Source organism: Atractosteus spatula, chromosome 15 (genome assembly GCF_055471065.1).
Source record: "Atractosteus spatula isolate fAtrSpa1 chromosome 15, fAtrSpa1.hap1, whole genome shotgun sequence".
NCBI lineage: Eukaryota > Metazoa > Chordata > Actinopteri > Semionotiformes > Lepisosteidae > Atractosteus > Atractosteus spatula.
In genome coordinates, this window is record NC_142720.1 from 11729033 (window position 1) to 11751819 (window position 22787).

The window sequence follows — 22787 nt, forward strand, 5'->3', positions numbered from 1 at the left end:
CACATTACTTATGGTTCTGGAAGCTGACTCCTATCAGAACAAGTACAAATAGTACTGTGCATCTGGAAAATGTATCAGATAGAAAGGTTCAAAACTGCTCAAGACAAAATGATTGCTTTGCACATTATTTTAAGTCAAGCCATCAGCTGTTGATGTTTTATTCCACAACAAAGTTGCAATTCACCACTTAACACTGTACTTCAGATTTAAGTTCATCATTGATCCACAGTGAAGTATAAGAATGCAGTTATGTACAGATCATGTACACTTGTTGGTGCCTTGAAGTCTTTAATCGTCGAATTCCAACCGGCCTCAGTCACAGTGATTTGTACTTCTAGAACACCCAAAAATGTTTCAATTGTCCAGAATTTCCTAAAATCTCTCTGCAGTTCGACTGGCCACTGCTCGAATATTACCATAAACTTTTGATGGAGGGCTTCCTGTTGGAAAAATTGAAAATATATATTACAAATCATAACAGTTCTTTGTTTAACCAATAAATGTTACAATATAGCAGTGGAGTTTTGTTTTACATAATATGGCTATGGAAATAACTTCAGAAAACAATGGACTGAAAACACGTAAGGTTATGACATCCGCTGTTTACTGGTCTACAAGTCTCAAGGGTAGTTGTCAAAATGGACGCTTAAAAGGTTCAGGCTTTTTACCCCCATTATATTTTTTTCCCTAAAATGCAGTATAAATCTTATGGAATTAAAAGTACAGACTCCTATACAAAACTTACCCAAAATGAGGTTGCATATAGCTGTTCGTGCCATTTTAATGTTCTGGAAAGATCCCAAAATATGTATTTTTCTAAAACAAAAGGGAAAATATTATTTGCAAAATACAGCCTGTAATTTCTTTATATCTTGCATAATACTCAGAATTGTACATAAAAGAGTATTTAGAAGATCAGTTCAGTATAGGGTTATTCTTCACACCTACTGCCCAGCAGGTTGAGACAGCAACGACAGGGTAGAAACAAAATGCAGTACTCACGTATCCGCCAAGACGATCCTTGTCCGGGTCACATTTTCAATTGTAAACTTAGTTTTTCCTCCTTTGCCTGCTATTCTTCCTATAGCTCTGGAAAGATGATCTCCCTTCAACGGTTTAACTTAAAAAAAGGGATTTTGAGTTCTGTTAAAGGGAGTCTACTTCACCGACGCTCCTCTTAGAACATCCGAGGTACCCTATCAGTATTAATAATCCACAGAAAGTAATTTAAAAGGACATCTTACTAGCATTTAAAGAACAAAAATGAGACTGTTTACGGCCCAGGGCACTATCTAGGCAGTACCCAGCTGCTCTGTTTTTGAAATCAATCTTGGTTGGTTGACTTCTACATGACCCTGCATTTCAAAAAGAAAACTTGCAGGCTTGAAGATTAACACCTAGTTAAGAAGCTGACAGAGTGCACCATTCTGGAACTGATCAAATGACTTCATTTCAGTTTCTCATTAACGTTGTTAAACCTAAAGCTTACATAAGCGACAAACAAGCTAGATGGTTCCACATGCTTGGACATTTTGCCCAATGGTCATTTTTAATAAGTAACTCAGAATATCCATGGCACAGACTTTAATGCTGACTTAGGACTTACCATCAGTGACCTCAAAGGTTTCTAGAAACAGCTCATCTAATCTGATAAGGGCTAGGGCATCCTGTGAACAAACAAATCTGTTGTTTAATGCCAAGTGTGTTTAATTCTTTACCTCAGTACCTACTCCAAATTGAGGGATATTAATACATTTACATCTAAGAAGACCCGACTTAGAAAACAATATAAAATGTCACCATGTTACAATACATTAGTCTGAAGAAGAGCAATTAGGTACATTCCCAGGACTGAACAAATACTATTTCTGTAAAAAATAGAAGACAAATGGAAATTAATGGGAAGTACATTTATAACTTAAAACAGAATACACCTTTTAATATAAAGGGTCATAGATGCCTCAGGTAAACTACCTGGCGTGTTCAACAAAGCTGATAACCTAGCTTCTTTTAAAAAATGCTGGATGAAACTGATCAACTGGCCACTGGCAAGCAAGTGTGTTAGATGACCTAAACTTCCTCTCATTTGTAGCCCATCTTATGCTATATTATGCCTGGTTCTTAAATGTAAACAAGATGTACAACATCACATAACAGTCAATGTTATGTTTTTGAAAAATACATGAAAGCCATAGGAGCAATCCCCACATTTTACCCGAATCCAGTCGTTTTATCATACATCTGTACACCTACATAGAATATTTAAAAAAACTGTTTAGTCCACCACACTTAACGTCATCTTGGTCATCATGTGGTTTTACATTTTGTGAAGTTGCTGTCCCTTTGATTTAATAAAACAAGGTAAGAAACTCACCTCCACTTGAAATCCTAGTACAAATGCTTTCACAAAGTCTGCTGCTTTGGTAAGTGCACTTATGTCTTGTGTTTCTTTACAGGTCTGAAAAAAATAAACGCATTAATTACGTTACAGGTTTGATGACGTCAGGTTGTAGCCTAATTATTGTTGAAGAAGGCAATTACTAGATTTTGACGTAATGAAACATTAAAAGGATGCTTACGTAGTTTGCATCTACCCTTACACAGTCCAGTCACACGCATTATTCTAAAAGGTACTGACTCTAAAATTGTTTGGCAATTTATCGTACCAAATATATTTCTAATCGTTAAATTCAGAACAAGTGAGTAGGTCTATAGTAGAACAACGCCAGTCAGCGTTAAGAGGTGTTTCAGTTAAGGAGAAGGTAAAAACTTACTTTTATTTCAACATTTCTTGTTTTAAGGTTAAACCTGACTTGTAACTGTAAATGTTCTACGATGGGAGTGAAGATCTTCATCCAGTTTTCTTTCAAAGGTGTATACCGATGTGACGGTACAGGGATTTTTCGCATTTCATCAGAATCTCCCTATAAAACGACGAAAAAATAGCATAATCAGCAGGTAACTCCGACTAGCTACCCCCAAAGAAGCACATGTTACACCACAGATCGTATAATCTACCAATAGCGTTAGCTACTTTACCTTCATTTTGTCTCCAGAAATGGGTGGAAATTCGGGTCTCTTGCTGTGAACTTCGGTTTCCATCTGCCCATCGTCAACTTGACGCTTTCGCTTGTTGTTTTTCTTTGATTTAACTTGCTTAAACTCATCGGCCACGTTCTGACAGCCCGTACTGCTGCTGGGCTCGTTACCAGTCCTTGTCGTTTGTTCAACTTCCATTGTTAAGCGATAAACAGCTCCTACAATGAGAAAAATCCCTGTACTTCTTATAGAACACTAACAACTGCAACACATGCGGTAAGACACCATCTTGTAAAAGGACCTAACGTGTCCACCAGGGTCCTTCTCATAAAAACAAATAGACGACTTTCAGGACTACGTCACTACCCCTCCTAGGACCCAAAGGTAAAAAAGAATGTTACATACTTACGTTTCAAATAAATACAAGGTATTGTACCTAAAAAGGGTTTCGTTATTGCTAAAGATTTACTGATCACTGTAACAACTCGCTACAGTTAAATACATACGTTATTGCTACGGTAGTGGTATTCAATATATTGTAATATTTTCAGTCTGTAACACGATCTGAAACGACAGCGTACAGGAGTGCAGATAATTAATTTTGAAGTATGTCTAAGGATTTCTGTGCGACTTCAAGTGTGGCGCAATCGTTTCAGGCGCGGCACAAGACAGCTTGCAGTTTGTAGGGTCCTCCGGCTGAGTTAGGAAATGGAAAACCAACGGTACAGTAGCCGTGGCCCGCACAGCGAGGCGTGACCATTGACGAGACGTCCTGTCAGAGCTTGAGCCTTGTTTCTACTTTTTGACATTTTTTCACTTTCATCTTTGAATTTGAACATACGCCGCCTCACGAGAAGCAATGTCGACTCCTCTGGAGAAGCCGCAGATTATCTCTCACATACAGAAAAGTCTCAACTACACTGTGTTTGATTGCAAATGGATACCCTGCAGTGCGAAGTTTGTGTGCATGGGGAACTTCGCTAGGGGAACGGGAGTGATGCAGATCTATGAAGTCCAACACGGAGAAGCTAAGCTTGTCAAAGAGGTCTGGGCAACGTATCCTGTTGATTATAATTTGTATTGGTCATTTATTTAGATATTTAATTGGCAAGGCAGGTTTCTAGAAAATACTTCGCCGGATCGTTACCATGGCAATGCACGCTTTGTCCATATATAGGCAACACCTTTGCTCGGTTTTTAAGTCGCACATTGTTCTTGTTTTAACAGAAAGACGACAAACGAGAACTATTCGTTTAATTAAGCTTAAAGTTCAGGTCTCTGGTGACATAATCCAGATGACTGCAGTAGATTGTCGTGGGGAAAGTTATGAACAGACAGATTTTCCGATGTATTTGCATTGAATTGGCTTGGGTTTGTGTGCTATCCACGCCAATTTCAGCGTCCGAAATGTTGTCATGTTTTGTATTTTCGTAGATTGAAAAGGCCAAGCCTATTAAGTGTGGAACTTTTGGTGCGACTTCAATACAGCAGAGGCATCTAGCTACTGGAGATTTTAGTGGGAACCTCAATATCTGGTAAATTTAACTTTTATCCGCAAGAAGCTTAAGGTGAACCACGTCTTTTCTTTCTGGGGTGAAAGAAAATGCAAATGATGCAAGTATTGTATAAACAAAGCTGTTTTATTCTCAGCTGAAGCAGTCCCTAATGAATACATGGTATCCTGTTGTCCTCTTAATGAGGCTTTATGAGTATTATTTGAATTATACCAAATAAAAGTTGTTTGCAGCTGAGAGGTTATAGTGCTGCTGTCATTCAGACACATAATTTGGGAAAGTGGTGAATTTGTTTGGTGTGAATGGCAGGATTTCAACATTTCAACGTGAATATGCGCACAGTCTTTGTTTTAATGCCTTCAAAATATATTTTGTAGGAATCTTGAATTGCCGGATGTCCCGGTTTATTCCGTGAAAGCACACAAGGAAATTGTGAATGCCATCGATGGTGTAGGAGGCCTGGGTATTGGAGATGGAGCCCCAGAGATTGTGACTGGGAGCAGAGATGGTAAACACGTGCTGTTCATGTTCATGTAAACTTTGTACTTGTGGCTTGTGAACTTGGTAACAAGAAGTGTGCAGAATATATTTTAATTCATGTTAAAATGCTGAAATGTATGTTTTGATTTATACAGGAACAGTTAAAGTGTGGGACCCAAGGCAGAAAGACACTCCAGTTGCAAATATGGAACCAGTTGAAGGAGAGTCAAAGAGAGATTGCTGGACTGTAGCATTTGGTATGTATAAGGAACATGTGGCTACTGTTTTCTGCATATTTTGTTTGAGGTTTTCCAAGATTGTTCCAAATGGTGTTAAAGCAATCCATCACCCACATTTTTGGCCTGAAATAAAATACATGAGAAATACTTTTTTGGAGTCAAAATATTTTTAACAATAAATCCTGTTGATTTTCTATATGGATATGGGTATTGAAAATCATCAAGTTTTTTGAGGTTTAATCGCACTCCTTGATTGCCAACATTTAATCATTTCACAGTTGAAATGCTTTTAATGTTGCATTCACTGTGTTGTGACAGCTGAAGTATGTATTTTGGAGGCTTTATGTAAAAAATGAAATGAAATTTCCAAATAGAAGTTTTCATGTATGTTCAAGAGGTTTTAATTTTGTTTACTTAGTCAGTGCACCTCTGACAGTGCACTCTTTATTTGGTAGTAATACCTTTCATAATGATATTGCAGTATTTGTATTTAAGCGATACATACAACTATTTTTCTGCCTGCCTAAACATACTATATATATAAAATAAGGTACAGAATACAGGTAGCCTTCTTAAGATTAAAATTTTTACCTCTGTATATCATAAAGACGTAATGAGGAACACAAGATTAGCGTTTAACCTGTTATCTATCACCATTATATAACGTAGTATCAATGTGTTTGTGTCTAGATGTAGTACAATGAATAAATATCGATATCACCACTATAATTGTACTTTTAAAAGAGAATTCTTTATTTTCAGTTCAGAATCTGATTTTACATTTTGTTTGAGTTAGGACATGCATTCAATGACCAGGACCGCTGTGTGTGTGCTGGATATGATAACGGCGATATTAAACTTTTCGACCTGAGGAATATGTCGCTAAGATGGGAAACAAACATTAAAAATGGGGTAAGGTGGAACAGCAGTATCAGTTTTAAACTTGGGAATATTTGCTAAAAGCATTCCGATTAACATATAACTAGACAGTTTTTTTTTACTGTTGAACTGTTTCTGAAGAATTAGTAAATGCTAAAACTCTATTTTAAAGACAGTGAATCTGGCTTTTCCAACAGCAAAAAGTACTTGATTGACAGGATGAAAAGATGTTGCATTCTTGAAGGAAAGTAAAACAGTAATACATTGTGTAGTATTTACCAAGTTTTCATCTTGCATGATCTTCAATTCTGCCAAGTTCATTGTATTTCTATGAATTTTCTTAATGTTTTTTAAGACTGTTTGGTTTGAGTTATAACTGAGGTATGTTAATGTGGGTGCATATTGTGTTATTGTACATCATGATTCTGTAATGTCTTCTTTTCATTGTATGAGTTGCAGTGTTTGGTTTCATTTTTTGTGTAATTGACAGGTATGTTGTGTCGAGTTTGACAGAAAAGATATCAATATGAATAAACTTGTTGCCACATCACTGGAAGGAAAATTTCATGTGTTTGACATGAGAACACAGCACCCCACCAAGGGCTTTGCATCAGTTGCTGAAAAGGTAATTAACCAAAGAGAGATTTTGGCTTTCCATTTTGGAAGATGTGAAAGCTTACATTTCTTAAAATACAAAGTCTCTCTTTATATGGAAATCTTTACGTGCTGTCGGCTTCTTATGCTGAAATTTGCCCAAAGAGAGCTTCTTACTGTTGAAAGTACAACTCAGATATTTAATTATTTGTGTATTTATAGGAATGGTCAGAGTTCTCAGTTGTTGTCTCATGATTTTAAGGGAATGCTGTCCTTTTAAAACTACTGTTCTGAAGTTCTGAAAATATTTAAAATTCAGGAGAAAATGTATATACAGAAGAGGAAATACTTATGTTTGTGTGTAATTTTGATACATTTGCCCCTTTCATTATTAAGCAGGGGATATATTATTTGTGATATATTATTTTGCTGTTTGACAGATTACTCTTTTTCTATGAATTTTCTATGAATGTATAGGACTTCCATATGAATACCCCATAAAACATGAATACATTTTTGTAGTTCATGATGTTTTGATAAAGTGCATATCAAGACATTGCAAACATGCTGTACACTTAGAAAAAGTTTGTTAAAATCTGATCACATGGTCTTTTTTAGGCTCATAAATCTACCATCTGGCAAGTAGGACACTTGCCACAAAACAGAGACATCTTCATGACAGCAGGAGGAGCCGGGAACCTACATCTCTGGAAATAGTAAGTATTTGGCAAATACATTTAAAAAATTGTCTATTAACCTTTGAAAATCTGTTAACCATGCCCTGTAATACCATAGATATTAAGACAGAAAACCCAAATAAAAATACTTTTTGTTTTAGTTTTTTTAGGTTTCTTTTCTTTTAGTGAATTATTTATGGGTGATTCTAATATGTCAAATTGTTTAAATCTGGTAGTGCTGTGAAAATAAACTCCATGGGGATTGATTTTCCTTTGGTTAAAACTGAATCTGAAAGTAGAAAGTGTTGTTGATTTTTGTCCCTGTTTGTTTTAATTTTGGTTGTGAAAAATAGTTGATTTCACTGCTGTAGTTTAAGGTATATTTCTGTAATGTTTCATCCTTGGTGTAGATTTTTTAAATGGTTTTGTCTAAATGTAGACATTTTTTTACTTGTTTATTTCAGTGAATATCCAGCTCAGAGAACTAAGAAGGATGCAGATGATATTGATATGGGAGTGGCAGGGTCTGTCAGCCTTCTTCAGAATGTGACATTGTCAACACAGCCCATTGCAAGCCTTGACTGGAGTCCTGATAAACAGGGTCTCTGTGTAACCTCTGCATTTGACCAGACCGTGAGAGTCCTCATTGTTACTAAACTCAATAGAGTATAGAAAAATGACATTGAAAATATTAGCTGTCCTTAAGCACATTCAATTTTATTACTGGAGTACAGAGTTAGAAATTATAATGTTGACTTAGAAAATTAATTCTGGAGAAGAAAAACACCCATGTTAAACAAGATGAAGATGAGTTCTTTATTCTGGTTTTGTTTTCTGTGATTCTTATGTTGTTACTGCCTCTTTAGAAAGGCTTAATATAGCATGTTAACTACACAGTTGAAAGGTGATTGGAAGGCAGGTGAGTACTATCAAAATGAACTTGATGCATTATGTCTGTACTATATTGCCTTTGCTCTAGCTGGAAACTCTTCGCAATAAGTTGCTTTGCTGGTGTAGCCAGCATGGCGAAACATACAAGGAGAACAAACACAAATTCCACATACAGTGAGTTATTCAAAGTAAGAATTACATAAAACACACATTGCAGGTTATAGAATTCCATTAATTTATTTGTATTCCTTTAAGTTTAATTTGTATTAAAAATCCTTTTTTAAAATAATTTGTGTTCCAAATTGTTTGTGTTTTTTCATTGTTTAAAGCTTTTGCCAAGATATGTTGTTGTATAGATGTGCCCAAATTGTTTTTTTAATCTTGTTTGACATGGAACTGTTACAACAATTGAAGCATTTATCATGACATTGCTATGGAGGAAAATTAAATGATGTAATTTCTGCAGTCCCACGTGAAAATTAACAGTTTTCTCAGATCCAGCACTTGAATCGAAAGAATTCCTGCAGATCCTGGTCTTCAACTGATTTGTCGTGAATCCCAGCATAAATTGTCTTCAAAAGCTTTGTTTTATATTTTCCTTCAAGAATATTAATATATTTTTCCAGGCATCCTACAGAAAAACAATGTATATAAATCAATAACTAAGGCAGTATGCTTTAATCTTCCCTTATTTCTTAATATGCCTTTGATTAAAATATTTCACAATTTTCAAAACAAACCTTGTAAAATGTATTCTGGAATGAGATTACATCTACAACATAAAGTCATTGCAGAATACTGAGAAAACCAGCTCACACAGACTGGCCATTAGACATCAAATATATAGTAACCACCTGGCCTGATAATGTCTGGACACTGAGACGACAGGATTTGAAGATCAATTAAACATTACTGCATTGATATTGCTGTTTAATATCAGCAATATCAATTCAATAATGTTGATTTGGTATGGAGTCTGGAATGACGAAAATAATCTTCTGTGAGCTTTACAAATCATAAATAATGCTAACGCTTTGTTAAGGCCTGCTAAGAAAATTATTCTTTATGGATAAAAATGCAGGAGTTATTTTTCTTCTTACTGAGTCACTTGCTGCTATCAGTTTCTTAAAGGATATGACTTAAATTGAGTAGGATCCCATTTTGTACTGACTGTCAATCTAACATTAATTTATAAAGGGATCAGATTACAATTTAAAACTTATGAGTGGAACAAATTAGTACAATAGTATGAATATGATGTAAATTTCAGGTTTTAAGGGATGTCTGAAAATGATGGACTGATTCCACAGAAAATTAAAAATATTCTACGTGATTTTTATTAATTCATAAGAATTGTATTGTTATAATTATCATGCAGGTCCTGATAATTAAGTTGCAGTATCAAGTTTACACAAACTGAATTAAGTTCCAGGAGAACTGTAAAAATCTTGTTCTATCTCAAAAGTTTCTGGTGACGATGAGGTCACCTGGCAACCCTAATAAAAATTCAGGACTCACATGCACAATATGTTGTTATAGTGTTACAGTATAAAATAAGTCTTATTATTAGGTTTATTTTTAAAATAATTCAGTTCTTTGGTGGCTGTATATTCAAAAGCACATACCTAGTCCCATGACCTTTCCATATGCAATGAAGGTAGAGGCCAAATTTGGATGTTCATATAGCTCTTGTTTCATAAGAATACGCACAATTTCTCCAGTAATGAAGGCATCATCAAAAGACTGTTCATTGACTGGTTTTAGAGGAAATTTGCAGTAAATGTCTACAGCAGCCAGAGGGTCAGTCTTTATTAGTAGATCAGCAAGTTCGATATAGGCATCATGAACCTAAAAAATAAATGAAGGGGTGAATTTTACAGGAAATGTCCCTTTTGTAGATTACTATTGAAGTTTAATTTTCTTTTTCAATGGGTATTTGAAAACATTTTTGTCTTAAATGCAGATATTAAGAGGTATCTATAACTGCTTAACTGCATTAGGACTTATGCTACAGGTTGGCCGCTTAACTTAAGTCTTATTAAGATCAGATAAATTAATATAGATACCAAAAAAAAGCAAAGAGGAAGAAGGAGGCCTGTGTAGTGCACACCTCTGGTGCCATTGTAATGACTTCCTCATAGAGCTTGCAGGCCTGGTCTTGTGTGTCTTCGGCCCGAGACAGAGCACGTGCAAGACCAAGGCGATGAGTATGTGATCCTCGGTTTATCGAAATTGGGCTATTGGCAGGACTTGCTGGCACAAGCCCTTGAGTAATGTTACCTACAATAAATAAAAATTACAGTAGTGATGGACCTTTTTTCCTAATATGAAACAGAATGCAAAAATTGTCCTAACCTCAAAAAACTTTCTTCTACCTTTGTCCTCAATGGCACTGCCTCCCCAGTTTCTATCTGAAGACGTATCTATCCATTTTCTAACCACATATCAAAAACTGGGTCATAGCTGAGCCAGAGCCTATTCTGGCAAGGAACGGGCACATGGCAGGATACACCCTGTATGGGATGCCAATCCATTGCAGGGCACAGATATAAGAAACACACACACACTCACACCAGGTCCAATTTTCCCAGGAGCCAATTAACCTACCAGCATGTCTTTGGACTGTGGGAGAAAACCAGAGCACCCAGTGGAAACCCACATGAAAACAGGGAGATTCAAACTCCATGCAGATAGCACCCCAAGAATTGAACCCAGGGCCCCAGGGCTGTAAGGCAGCAATGCTAACCACTGCACCAACCTGGCAGCCCATCTAAAGAACCTTCCAGTGTAAAGAATTACAGTTTATCGGCTTAGTATCATTACCAAAAAATAGCTGATAATACTTCAGGACGGAAGGTTGATAATATATCGGCAAGTTCAATATGAGTCATAAACGTAATAGTTTGCTACAATTCATTTGTATCCTTGTGTGCATACATGGAAAATTTGAAAGACTGTGTAAATAAAATTACAAAAATATAATGTAAAAATTGTTACATAGTAGCATGCTTTATATTAATCTCTGAAAAACAGTTCCAAAATGTGTTCCTCACCTTCAGCAGTAACAGGTTTTATCTGAGGAGGCTGACAACACTCTTGCTTGTCGGACCTTCTGGGTGCAAGCTGTGATTTAGAACTTGTTTTAGTGGCGGGTTTGGATGCCCCATTTAACTTTTCGGGAGTCACAACACTAGCTTGCCACCTAGTGGAGAAAGAACAGTAAAAGGTGGTTGGGGTGCAGAGTACTGGATATTTACTTCTGTGCTTTTTTATAGAATACAATGAAAAATAAATGAACAGTTCTCAATAAAAGATGCATTACATTAGTCCAATATCCTATCTGTCTGCTATGCATTATCCTGCATTATAATTACTATAGCGCATCAGTTCTAAAAAAGTACAGTACATTTAACTTAGGCTGGTATTAACCAAATATTTTAAAACAGTCTGTTCATTAAAAAGCAGTATACAAAAGGAAGATGAAAGTGAACATTTTTTATGGACTTCCCATCCAGCTGTATGTGTTGTAGATGCAACTGTTTCATTACATCATCTCAAGGGCTGTTAGAATAATTGGCATATGCACAAACGTCCCAGTTTTTCTCTGGAATTTCCTTGGCATTTGAATCCCTTGTTCTTTTAAATATAACTACCCATGTTTAATTTAAAAGTGTATTTCTTATAAGTGCCTTGTTCTGCCATACACATCTCAGATTTCAAAGCGTGCTTGCTTTCCCATGTGACCTTGAGCCAGGTGCAGTGGTTTTGGACATGGGCACAGCTCTTGGTGAGGGGGTTCCTCCTCCTCGACTTGGGACTGAAGCCTTCGCGGGTGTTGGAACACTTCCTCTGGCTGTGACTCCCTTCCCTCTTGTAGCTCCTTTGCCAGCTGGCATGGGGCTTGAAGATCCCGCTGCCCCTGCAGCAGTAAGAGACTGCTGGGTGGTTTTCTCCTTCTCTTTCTCCCTGGCACGCCACTCCTGCCACCACTTTTGTCCTGTTTTGTAAAGGAAAGCTATATGTAAAATTGACACATTGACTGGCTGGCTTCCCAATTAAAACAGAAAACATTGCTAGCATGTTCATTATCAGTAGGAAGGACATCTGTAACTGCTTAAAAAAGGGTATCTTGTAAAGAAAACATGGTATTCCGCTTACTTGCTAGTTGTTCTGGGGGAGGTCCAGAGTCTGGCATGTTTTCAAGGTTGATACTGGCTTGGAAACTGAGGCGTGCGTCACTGATGGCACGCTGGCCCTGCTCAGAATCGGGGTCATTGTCATACTGAGCAAGCTGTGCCACGCCAAGGAGGTACAGGGCATGACTGCTGCAGGGTGTGGCCAGAACCCCTAACTGGCATACCTGTTGACATGAAGGACAGGTGACGATGTGCTATCATAAGGCAGAATACTTTCAGTCCCCAGAAATATGTGTAAAAACAAGAAGTCATTAAAAAGGTTTAAAAAATGTGCTCCACAGCAATTATAAGATCAGTATAGGGAGGCACCAAGTTTAAGATTGTAGAAGTACTACAAACATAGAGGCCAGACTACTGTTAAAACAAATGCTGGGTTGAATGAGCAATAATATGATTTTGAAAATATTACTCATGACTATTCTATATAAAGTTCTGTAGAAACCAAAAGAGAGATGTCTTTACGAAGCCTGTTAAGAGAACAAGAGGAGGCTGTACTGCAGTACATTATTTCTTTATTGGACACACTGTACCTTGTTCTGCATGTCTAGAAGCTCTGTGCATGGAGGGATAGCAGTGAGTCTAATCAAGGCAGTTAGCCCCTGGCACCTCTTGGCAATCCAGGACTCATTGCCCCTGGGCTTGGCTAGAAGAGTCTCCAGCAAGGAGTAGTGTGCCTCAAGCAATGCCCACTCCAGCTGCTGCAGCGCCGCGCCGCGGGACACACACCGACTCACGCTCCTGGCTGCCAGATCGGCCACGCTGCAATGCAGACGCCAGGAAAAGGTTGTTCTCAAAACTGGCGAGCGATGAAAAGCTGTTCACTAATAACATACTTAAATTACCACTCCATCTTTTTTTAACTTTTGATACTCAAACAGCATTATTTTTTATGTTTTTTGAGAAGCAACCAAAGTAGCAAGCATTGGAATTCAACGTCAAGACATCCTGGCTTGAAAGGAAAAGACTTTTTATATTATTTTTGGAGTATTTTAAAGTGTACTACATGATATTAGTAATTGTTCATACATAAATGAGAATGCATAAACAGTTATTATTTTAAGAATAGTAGACTGGAATACATTTTGATCTGCAGTATATTTTAAATTACAATTTGAAAAGCCAGTGCTAAAGCCAGGATTAAAACAAATATATATTAATTTAACTTTCAGAATATTCAGTATTATAAGTCAATATAATACACCGTACATGATTATCCTTTACAAACACATCATGAATTCTGTCTCACATGTGAAAGACTTGCTCTGGTCTCATTGATTTCTCTGGGCATTTAACTGTTTTGAGCAGTGTTCCCAGACTGAGGCAGCCTCGCAACAGCTGTGTGTTCACAGTGGAGAACAGGTTAGCAGATTCTAGGCCATTTTTTCTGAAAGAAAAGTTAACAGTAGGAAAACTTACTTTGTGCAAAAAAGCTTCTCATATATATTTTCTTAAACCACTCAAAAATGATTGGTTTACCACTCCATCCACTCAAAAAATGATGATTTTCTTGGTGAGAGCTGTGGCAACCTGGAGTTTATTCTGGAAGCAGGCGAAAGGTGGGACTGAGAGCACATGACTTCTCTCACACCGGACAGGATGCCAGTCCAGTTTAGAATATTCAGTCAGATATAGTCTGCATGTCTTTGAATATCGGACACAGGACTCATGAGCTGGTAAGCAGCACTACTATTTAGGAGATCAGGTAGAGAAGCCAGGAGCTTTTTCCCCAATTGAATTAAGAAAGAACCTTAAGGAGGCCAGAATTTAAATTAGCCATGAGATTGGGTTCCATGACCCCTACTCTTATGGATAGTGCACATGGATTTTTAATGGCCAAATTACAAAAGGCTTTGGATTATTGTCTCGTTTAGAGGACAATATCTCTTCCAGTACCATGGCCTTGTTCACAATCCTGGGGATTTAGTTTGGAAATTATTTTCCAGAAGGGAAAGCAACACCTACAAATGCACTAGCACCCCTTACAGCAGCAGCCTGCTTTTCCATGGAAATCTCCCATCTCATAATTGCCATACTTAGATAATGAAACCTTACAAGACCAGGAAAGAAGATGGAAATACCGCTGAAATTGTTAACCAATTGTCATTTCTTATCTTAATAACATCCTTAGCATTATTCACTAAGAACTTTGTGGAGTAAGGAGGATTCATACCTCTCCTGAGTGTACTGTTCAGTGATACATCGCTGAGTAAGAAGCTGCTCCAGACCCTGTTGGAGATACATTACAGCTTCTTGCACTCGGCTACCGGCCCCTCCTTCCTGCTGCAGCAGAGCTAGGCCTGTGTAAAACCTGCAACAGCACAGACACATGGCATTAAACCCCACATATTTTATCCATCTCAGAAAAAACGTAAATGTAGTTCAATGTAGCAACGTAGAGTGACATTATTTCTCTTGAAATATAAAAAAAGTTTTAATGGTTAGGATAATTGAATAGCTCTACATATAGCCTTGTTTGAATATTCTTTGCCATACATTCATTTTCATTACTCCAGTAATTCAGCTTTCACATCCATCTATTTAATTTCTCTGTAGTTTAAATAAACATTAATAATTTACCATTTTAATTGTTTGACATTTAGATAGTTCAGCAACTGTGTATATGTACTGCATGGTATAATATTTCAACTATAAGGTAGAAATTGACTTTTTAGATAATTGATTTGAGAAAAATTAACCAGAAAAAACTGTATTAATAGTGATAATACATTTCTCCTGAAATTGTGGTAGCACAATGCACTTTTTTCATGGAACGCTTAAAAACCTAGAACAAAATCTCAGCAGAAGTACATAAGTGAGTAACCTGCTAGTGTATTCATAGTAGGTACCTTGTTGGTGCCCAAGAGGGACGGAGAATGAGAGCTGTCTGTAGGTGTTGCAGTGCTTCTTTGCATTTTCCCTGCAGCAGTAAAAATCTGCCTACATACAGATTGTACTCCCAGTTATCGGGATTTAAAGACCAGGCATCAAGGTGTTTCAGAAAAGCTTGGTGGAGTGGACTTCCTTCATCTGAGACCCCACTCCTACCATCCTAATAAGAAAGTCCAAAATAATACTATATTATAATTGTAACATACTATTATTACTTTAATATTGTTGATGTATTATTACTATTATTATACATTATTTATGTATTATGTATATTATTGTGATATATTACCATTACCACTCATTTTAGAATTTCAAAAATAATGGCTATAATAACCAATAATGGTTTAATGGCTAGCACAAATAAAAAAAATGAAAGTATCAGGAAAGCCATGGAATGAAGATGAAAGACTGATATCTGAAAGCTCTCTTAGTATTTTACAGCTAACCCTGTGCACTTTGTACCGAGGAACATCTCTTTGAACTATAAATAACTGAAGAAGTTACCTTTCCAGCCTTCTTTGATAACCAGATAAAAAGGGTCTGAATGTAGTCAGCCCTGGCTGACTGGCCCTGATCTTTCAGCTGATGAAATTCAGCATCCAGAGCTTTGAGCTGATTTTCCAGCGTAGGCTTGCCATGCAGGCCATGCAGTTTGCAGATGGCCAGGATTTCATCCTCTCTTCCAGAGGCTTTGGCACTACTGAGGTCCTGTGGATCGTCTTCAACCTGATTAAAACACAAAGCTCCCAAGTCATGTTTACCACAACAGAAAACAAATTCAGCACAACAATCATATTGCTTCTCATAACATTCTCCAGATGAAACATTGGACATATCAGAATTTTGTTTTGAATAAAGAAACATTTAGAAAAAGGGTTTTTCCACATTTATCACAGTATAATGCTTTGTCAGGTTAGTTTAGAGACCCAGTTTAATTGGGATATGGAAAAAGAATGTTTGGCTTGTATTTTAAACCAGCTACCATAAACCAATATTTAATACAAATGTTATTATTTCAGGCATAAAAATGTTCTTTATATTGACATAATTATGAGACTCCTGCAGTACTTGGCAGGAATTCTTAGATTATCTATGCCATTATGAAGCATGTAGTATTGAAACCAGGAGGCTACTCTTGGCTCAAACACTGGTTGTGGGGACATGGATCAAACTGCACAATCATGTTGTTGAAGCAGAACTCATTTTGATCCTCCTGATGGATAAGCTACTAGTGACCAAATTAGGATGGTCCAGATGGCCTCCTCTCATTTGTAACTTTTCTTCTTGTCTTGTACACAACACAAGAGATCTGGAGACAAATCTGGATGGAAGTAGTAGGCTTCATTTACCTTCCTCTTAAGCCCATAGATTTCAGTAGCGTAGTACTGCTCTTCAAAAGCCAGACCCAGCTGGAAGTGAAGATTTGGATCCCTTGGTTTCAGCTTGATGGCTGAGGCATAGTCCACTAAGACCTGGTGTAAAGCATCTAGTGGGGATTCTCCTTCTTCATTCAGAGCAATGCCCCCTGCACTCCACAAGAAATAGAGGCAGCACTTGAAGAACTGTTTATCCTAGTTCTACTAGTATCCTAACTAGTTCTAGTTATCTATTATACCTTGCATTTTATTTTTGGAAATCACAAACAATAATGCATTAGATGCTATATTGTGTTCTAAGTGAGAGAATGCATTACATTTTGTAGTCTGGTACATAGCAACGAGGTCTTTATAAATAATGTGTTCTATTTTTCTCTGAAAACACTTCAGCACAATTATCCTATATATGTGGGAGGCTTTCAGAGAATTTTTGTACAATATACACGATGTGTAGGCACTCAAATAAGATAAAGAGCTTTATTAAAACTTGAATATTTGGATCAACTCAGTTTAGCATTTTTAAGAGTATGTCTTCGCTTTTCAGTTCCACTTAAACTTCTACCCAGGGAAACATGACTAAAATGTTACTTTAATCACTTCTCTAAAACTCTCATTCCACATCTTTTAAATTTAATCAATTTAGGATATTTTTCTAGTCTTAATATTCTCTATATAATACAGCAACAGGACTTTGGGTATACTTGAGTACCTCATCAAGAAATTAAATCATTTATTTTGGCCAGTCAGTTGGCTAATTGCATTTTATTTCAGCCAAAATCACTTTGATGTCTTTCACCATCCCTTCTGCTTATGAAATATGCCCCATTACCTAGCATTACCTAGAGAATGTGAAAATTCCCACTTTAAGCTCAGTGGTAAATTTCTAATTACTATGAAGGAGTTCAAACTGTTGTTTAATACCACTCATATAATTTTAATGCTATATAGTAATTACTCAAAGGAGTCTCAAAGTAATATGGTATGGATGATTTAGCTTCAGACTTGTAGTACTAAACAGAATAAAGAAAAACATGCCTGATTTAGGAAGCCTTTGTTTATATAATTTTATGTGTTCTTCAGCATGATGACAAAGTTTGTCAACATCATCTTCCATTAGTGCCTTCTGCAGCCTCTTCTCCCAGCTTCGGATCTTTTTTAAAAAACACACTTCAAGTGATATTTTCATAACCAATTTTTAATTTATAGTTTAATTCCATTATCCTGATAATATTAGACAGTTCAAGATTATTGGAAATTTGCTTAAGGAGAATAATTCATATACAGTAGAACAGTTGACTGTTTACTGGTAAAATTACATTAGCTCTGATGCTGTGCCACAACACTGATTCTTTATTATAGATGAAGTTAGTCTCTAACCCAAATGTCAGAGCCAGCCAAAAGGTCAGCCAATGCTACATCATAACCTGAAATACACGTTTTTCTGGAAACTAACTTTTACCATAACCCCGCTTATCAATCCAGTTGTCCCACCATTTATATGGAGCCCTATAAAACTAGTGTTTTAATCTGTTTTTTCAGGTCCAAAATATCCATATTCAATAGCACTCAACAGCATTCTTTTAATTAGTAACATCATTGAATAATTAACCTTCAGAGGATGACACTTGTGAGCATATTCTATTCAGGATATTTAGAAGCACACTGTTTGTAAATATTAAATACATATCTAAATAATAAATCTAAAAACAAGGAAAATGATGAATCATATTTTCAAAAGAAAGAAAAGAGTTGTTTACCCTTACAAGAAGCAGTGCAGAGAATCCATAATTTGTATTCATTTTCTATACCTTATTCATTTTTATATAGTGTTATAATCTTTGAATTAATGTTATAATGCATTTCTTTGTGTTTTTATTTTTTAAGGTTAAAAAATCAATTGAACTCTGGCTAACATTACCTGGAAAAGTGATAGTTAATACATACTTTAAAAAAAATTACGTGGAAACTTTTAGGAAGGCAACACAAGTACTTGATGAATTCAGTACAAACATGATTTCTCCTAGGCTAGCAGAAAATGCATACTATTAATTTAAAATTATAATTCTGTTTTTTAAAGCTGTTTTATAACTACTTTAGTACTACTAATATGTTTTATTTATAAAAACACTACAGACGTGGAATCTTTACTGTTCTTATTACATGTAAATCAATAAAGAATAAGTTATTTACACTTTTTGTAAAATAATTGTGATCTACAGTAAGCATGTGATCTTTTGTTTACCTGCAGAGTATGTTTTGTCTCAATTTGAAGACTATCTGAAGAAGCAGATTGTGCTTTGTACCATTCAGAGTCCGTAACATCCTGGAAATAAAAGGCTTAATGTTAATTTGTGTATTCAAATAAAATAAGTGAAATTCTTACACAGATTGGAAAGTTAGTCTGAAATATGAGTCCTGTATACCTAGTCAATTTATGCTACTACTATTTCGCTTTCTTTATGAAAATTAGCAGTTTAACTTAAAAAGTATAAAACAGAAACCACAAACATGATCACATTTCTTACATTTCTTTGGGAGAGATCTGTTATATTACAAAATATATATTTCAGTAATCATCTTCTCATAGATAACTACCACGCTGATGCCAAAAAAGGACATATCAAAGTGTCGCATAACACGGGAACATTAAACAATATTTTTCAGCATTAGTGGGAGACTGATTTTTTAGAATGTGACCCACAAAAGAGTATCTTAGCAACGCTACAGCCAACAGCACTTGATCAACAAAGCAGGTAGTAATTGCATATTAGGTACACTTAACTGACTTGAACCAAAGTTATTCTATTTTTTTTACATACAGTACAGGTAAAGAATTCTTAAAATTGTTGCTAAGCATGACAGCCCAATGTTTAAATACTAATGTTTTTTTATGCTTACATTAGTAATAGTAACAAAATATTTTAAATATTAAATATATATTTTACATTTTACAGTTTTTTCACCCTGAAAACACATTAAAAAATTACATTTTGTGAATACAAGTTCAGAAAAGGCAGTTCTTAAAAGGCAGTTCTTCTTTTGACACTACTACAAAACACAACTTGGCTTTTTACTGGATATATATATATAAAGTGAAATTATACAAACCCAATTCCATTTAAATTGATAGATATACTGTACTACAGATATTGATCATTGGGCTTTACATAATAGATAAAAGTTTAAGAAAAATTGAAAACAGGGACTTTGGCATAAAATTACTAAGTTCCTCTGAATACGATCCTGACCTTTACATCCAGCTCAGATGGAGGCTTATGTGGGCAGTGTGTTACATGTTCGCCAAGCTCTGATAATTTTAGCACAATCTCACAACCTTAAAATGGAAAAAGACAAAACATTCTTATTTAAATGAAAACTATTAGTCATACACAATATTTTAGGTAGACAACTTGCACTCTTCATTAACTTTGTCTACTTTAAAGGATTATTCTAATGGTCTAATCAAAATAACCTCCACTCATAATTTAGCCTGCAAAGTTCAGCTGCTGCCCTGTTAACTATTATGCCTTCACCTTTAACACGAAATAGGAAAAATAAGGAAAAACTTAAATAAATATCAAGTTATGTCTGTGACCTAAGGTTTATTAGCTTCTGCTGTTTGGTAATGGACTTGCTTCAGTGAAGCAGTTCTTGCATATTATTCTTAAGCATCTTTGTCTTAGGAAAAAAAACAAACTGAACGCTGGCTAACATTAACTGGCAAAGTGATAGTTAATATATATTTTTTTTTAAAACCTAATTACATGGAAAATCCTACTCCGTTGGGCTCCTGAGCAAGGCCCTTAACCCCAGTTGCTCCAGGGGCACCGTATAAATGGCTGACCCTGCGCTCTGACCCCCAGCTTCTCTCCCTGTCTGTGTCTCATGGAGAGCAAGTTGGGGTATGCGAAAAGACAAATTCCTCATACAAGAAATTGTATATGGCCAATAAAGTGAGCTTATCCTATCTTATTCAGGTGAGCGTGAGTCTATATACCTCGATAAGCAAAGCAACACTTCACAGAGGCAGCTGACATCCTCCTGTCCACTTCGTACTCCATCACCTTCCAGCTCTCTTCTAGAGGACTTTCATCTAGTGGGTCCACCTTTGACCGCCGGGTGAGGACATCGATGTATGGAGCTGAAAATGCGTGCTTTGGATCGCTGCAGAAAAGACAGCAAAAGGAAATAAAATAACAGCGCTACAGCGCTCACTTTATTGAGCTCAACTCTACAGTATTTCTTAATTGTCTGGCCGTTTTTTAATATCTTTGTCATTCAGATTTATACTTGCGTGGAGCGTTTTCTACTTTTACAAAGGTACATACTACACGTGCAATATCATCAGGTTGATATGCCTTTTTGTTCTCTGACTCAAGTATATAAATAACACATGTATGTTCTGAAAATTACTTTAAGGTGATATGTAATGATTCCATCACAAGTGTCAAGTGCATTAAAAAAAGTCAACATCAATACAGCCGGTATTATATCTGTCAAAGTTATATGCTCTTACCTGCCACTAATTGAGACAGGTCTGTAAAATGCTGTTAAGGAGACAGGACACTCATATTCCATCTGGTCTTTCACAGTATTGAAAGTGATAACATAGGGAATCTGTTCTCGAGTAATTACAATTGTGTAAATCTAGGAAGACAAAGACAAGAAACCATATGCTTCTTTAAGTTGTATATTTGGACATTATGCAATGTACATTAATGTATCATGTTGGGGTTTAAGTTGCATATTTGGACATTGTACACAACTGGCTAATTTGACATGCTTTAATTAGCAAGATTGGGATAACATATTCGTTTTTACCTCTTGTTGTTTAAGAACTCTTAACCTTGTTACTATTTACAATGCATGTAAACAGTGTCGTTTTCCATGCATACTGTACTTTCCCCTCCTTTGAAAATGTTGCAGTGTGCTCTTACACAGGATCTGGTGCCATCTGCTGAAGAAACTTTGACTTCCAGCAGGCTGTCCCCCACTGTTAGCGGTACAGAGTCAGAGGGATCTGCTTCATTCACAGAAACCTTCATGTTGCTGTCTGGTACTTTGGGCTGGACAGTTAAAGCATTTAGGTTGAAAGGAACAGTACCTAAACGGGTAGATGAAATGGGTCTTTAGTAACTCAAAAATAGAAATAGAAACAAATAGAAAAAATACCGGTTAATAGCTATATCGTACTCACACGAGTATTCGAAGATGGTGGTAGAAAATGAGGGCTGAAGCTGTAAATCTTCAGATAACTCGAGGCCACTCAACTCTGCAGCGCTGGCACACAGCTTGGTTACCTCGACAGTGTACATTTTAGCTGTTCCGTCCTCAGCGATAACTTCGATGTCAACTTTGTTCACTCCGGCTTTCAGTTCAATCACCATGGAACCACTGCCACAAAGCTGACACAAATCATGCAAATATGACCGCCGACAGTTAAGTCTATTGTTTTCCCACTAATTAATAATGAATTAATTGCTGATGCAATGCAGTTTCCTTACGAATTTCTGTAAAACCGATACTTCTATTTTAAATTATTTAATACATTTATGTATTGCGTTTTAAAAGCAAAGCTCGACGTTGTGGGTGTAAGTGGCATACTACACATACGAGAATATGTAATTTTACAGTACGTTGCATTCCACGGACAACATCAATATCGCTCAAAAATCATTGCACTTATTAGACTTACAATTTTGTACGATGCGCCGCTGTCACTTGTTCGTAGATCCAACGTTATTTTGCTGATGTTGCTGGGAACAATCACTTTATAGCTCGTTAAAAGTGGTGAGAAAGGGGGGTGTAACATTCCCGCAGAAACTGTAAGTTTTTCCAAATCACAGTTATCCATTTTATTTCACTATGACAATCCATACACTAATGTAAAGGTTCTAGTCCTCCTTAACTTTGGTTTTGGATTTCTGTGACGCTGTAACCATAGGAACAGATACAGAATGCGAAATAATTTATTTTTATTGACGTTCCTGCAACGATATTTTATATATACATA

At 36.3% G+C, this 22787-nt stretch overlaps 3 protein-coding genes across 3 annotated transcripts; 1 reads left to right on the forward strand and 2 right to left on the reverse strand.

Moving 5' to 3' along the window:
* Positions 1 to 127: 127 nt before the first annotated feature.
* pno1 (partner of NOB1 homolog) lies at positions 128 to 3350 on the reverse strand. Its single transcript, XM_088933791.1, has 7 exons — positions 3040 to 3350; positions 2775 to 2924; positions 2375 to 2458; positions 1607 to 1667; positions 1003 to 1120; positions 746 to 816; positions 128 to 440 (listed from the first exon to the last, which is right to left on the reverse strand). Exons 1-7 carry the CDS (start codon positions 3235 to 3237, stop codon positions 373 to 375), a joined length of 750 nt encoding a protein of 249 aa, XP_088789917.1. The 5' UTR covers positions 3238 to 3350; the 3' UTR covers positions 128 to 372.
* Positions 3351 to 3763: 413 nt separating this feature from the next.
* Positions 3764 to 8599, forward strand: dnaaf10 (dynein axonemal assembly factor 10). The gene is made up of 8 exons (XM_088933907.1): positions 3764 to 4084; positions 4474 to 4574; positions 4931 to 5061; positions 5189 to 5290; positions 6069 to 6184; positions 6642 to 6776; positions 7364 to 7461; positions 7887 to 8599. The coding sequence occupies exons 1-8, from the start codon at positions 3899 to 3901 to the stop codon at positions 8092 to 8094; spliced, it is 1077 nt and encodes a 358-aa protein (XP_088790033.1). The 5' UTR covers positions 3764 to 3898; the 3' UTR covers positions 8095 to 8599.
* Positions 8600 to 8738: 139 nt separating this feature from the next.
* LOC148820033 (uncharacterized) lies at positions 8739 to 22628 on the reverse strand. Its single transcript, XM_088933908.1, has 20 exons — positions 22470 to 22628; positions 21972 to 22179; positions 21712 to 21878; positions 21291 to 21421; positions 20772 to 20938; positions 20023 to 20108; positions 19017 to 19097; positions 17810 to 17924; positions 16748 to 16923; positions 15903 to 16124; positions 15356 to 15558; positions 14680 to 14817; positions 13756 to 13893; positions 13040 to 13268; positions 12472 to 12673; positions 12058 to 12310; positions 11367 to 11515; positions 10424 to 10593; positions 9939 to 10161; positions 8739 to 8944 (listed from the first exon to the last, which is right to left on the reverse strand). Exons 1-20 carry the CDS (start codon positions 22626 to 22628, stop codon positions 8805 to 8807), a joined length of 3357 nt encoding a protein of 1118 aa, XP_088790034.1. The 3' UTR covers positions 8739 to 8804.
* Positions 22629 to 22787: the final 159 nt, after the last annotated feature.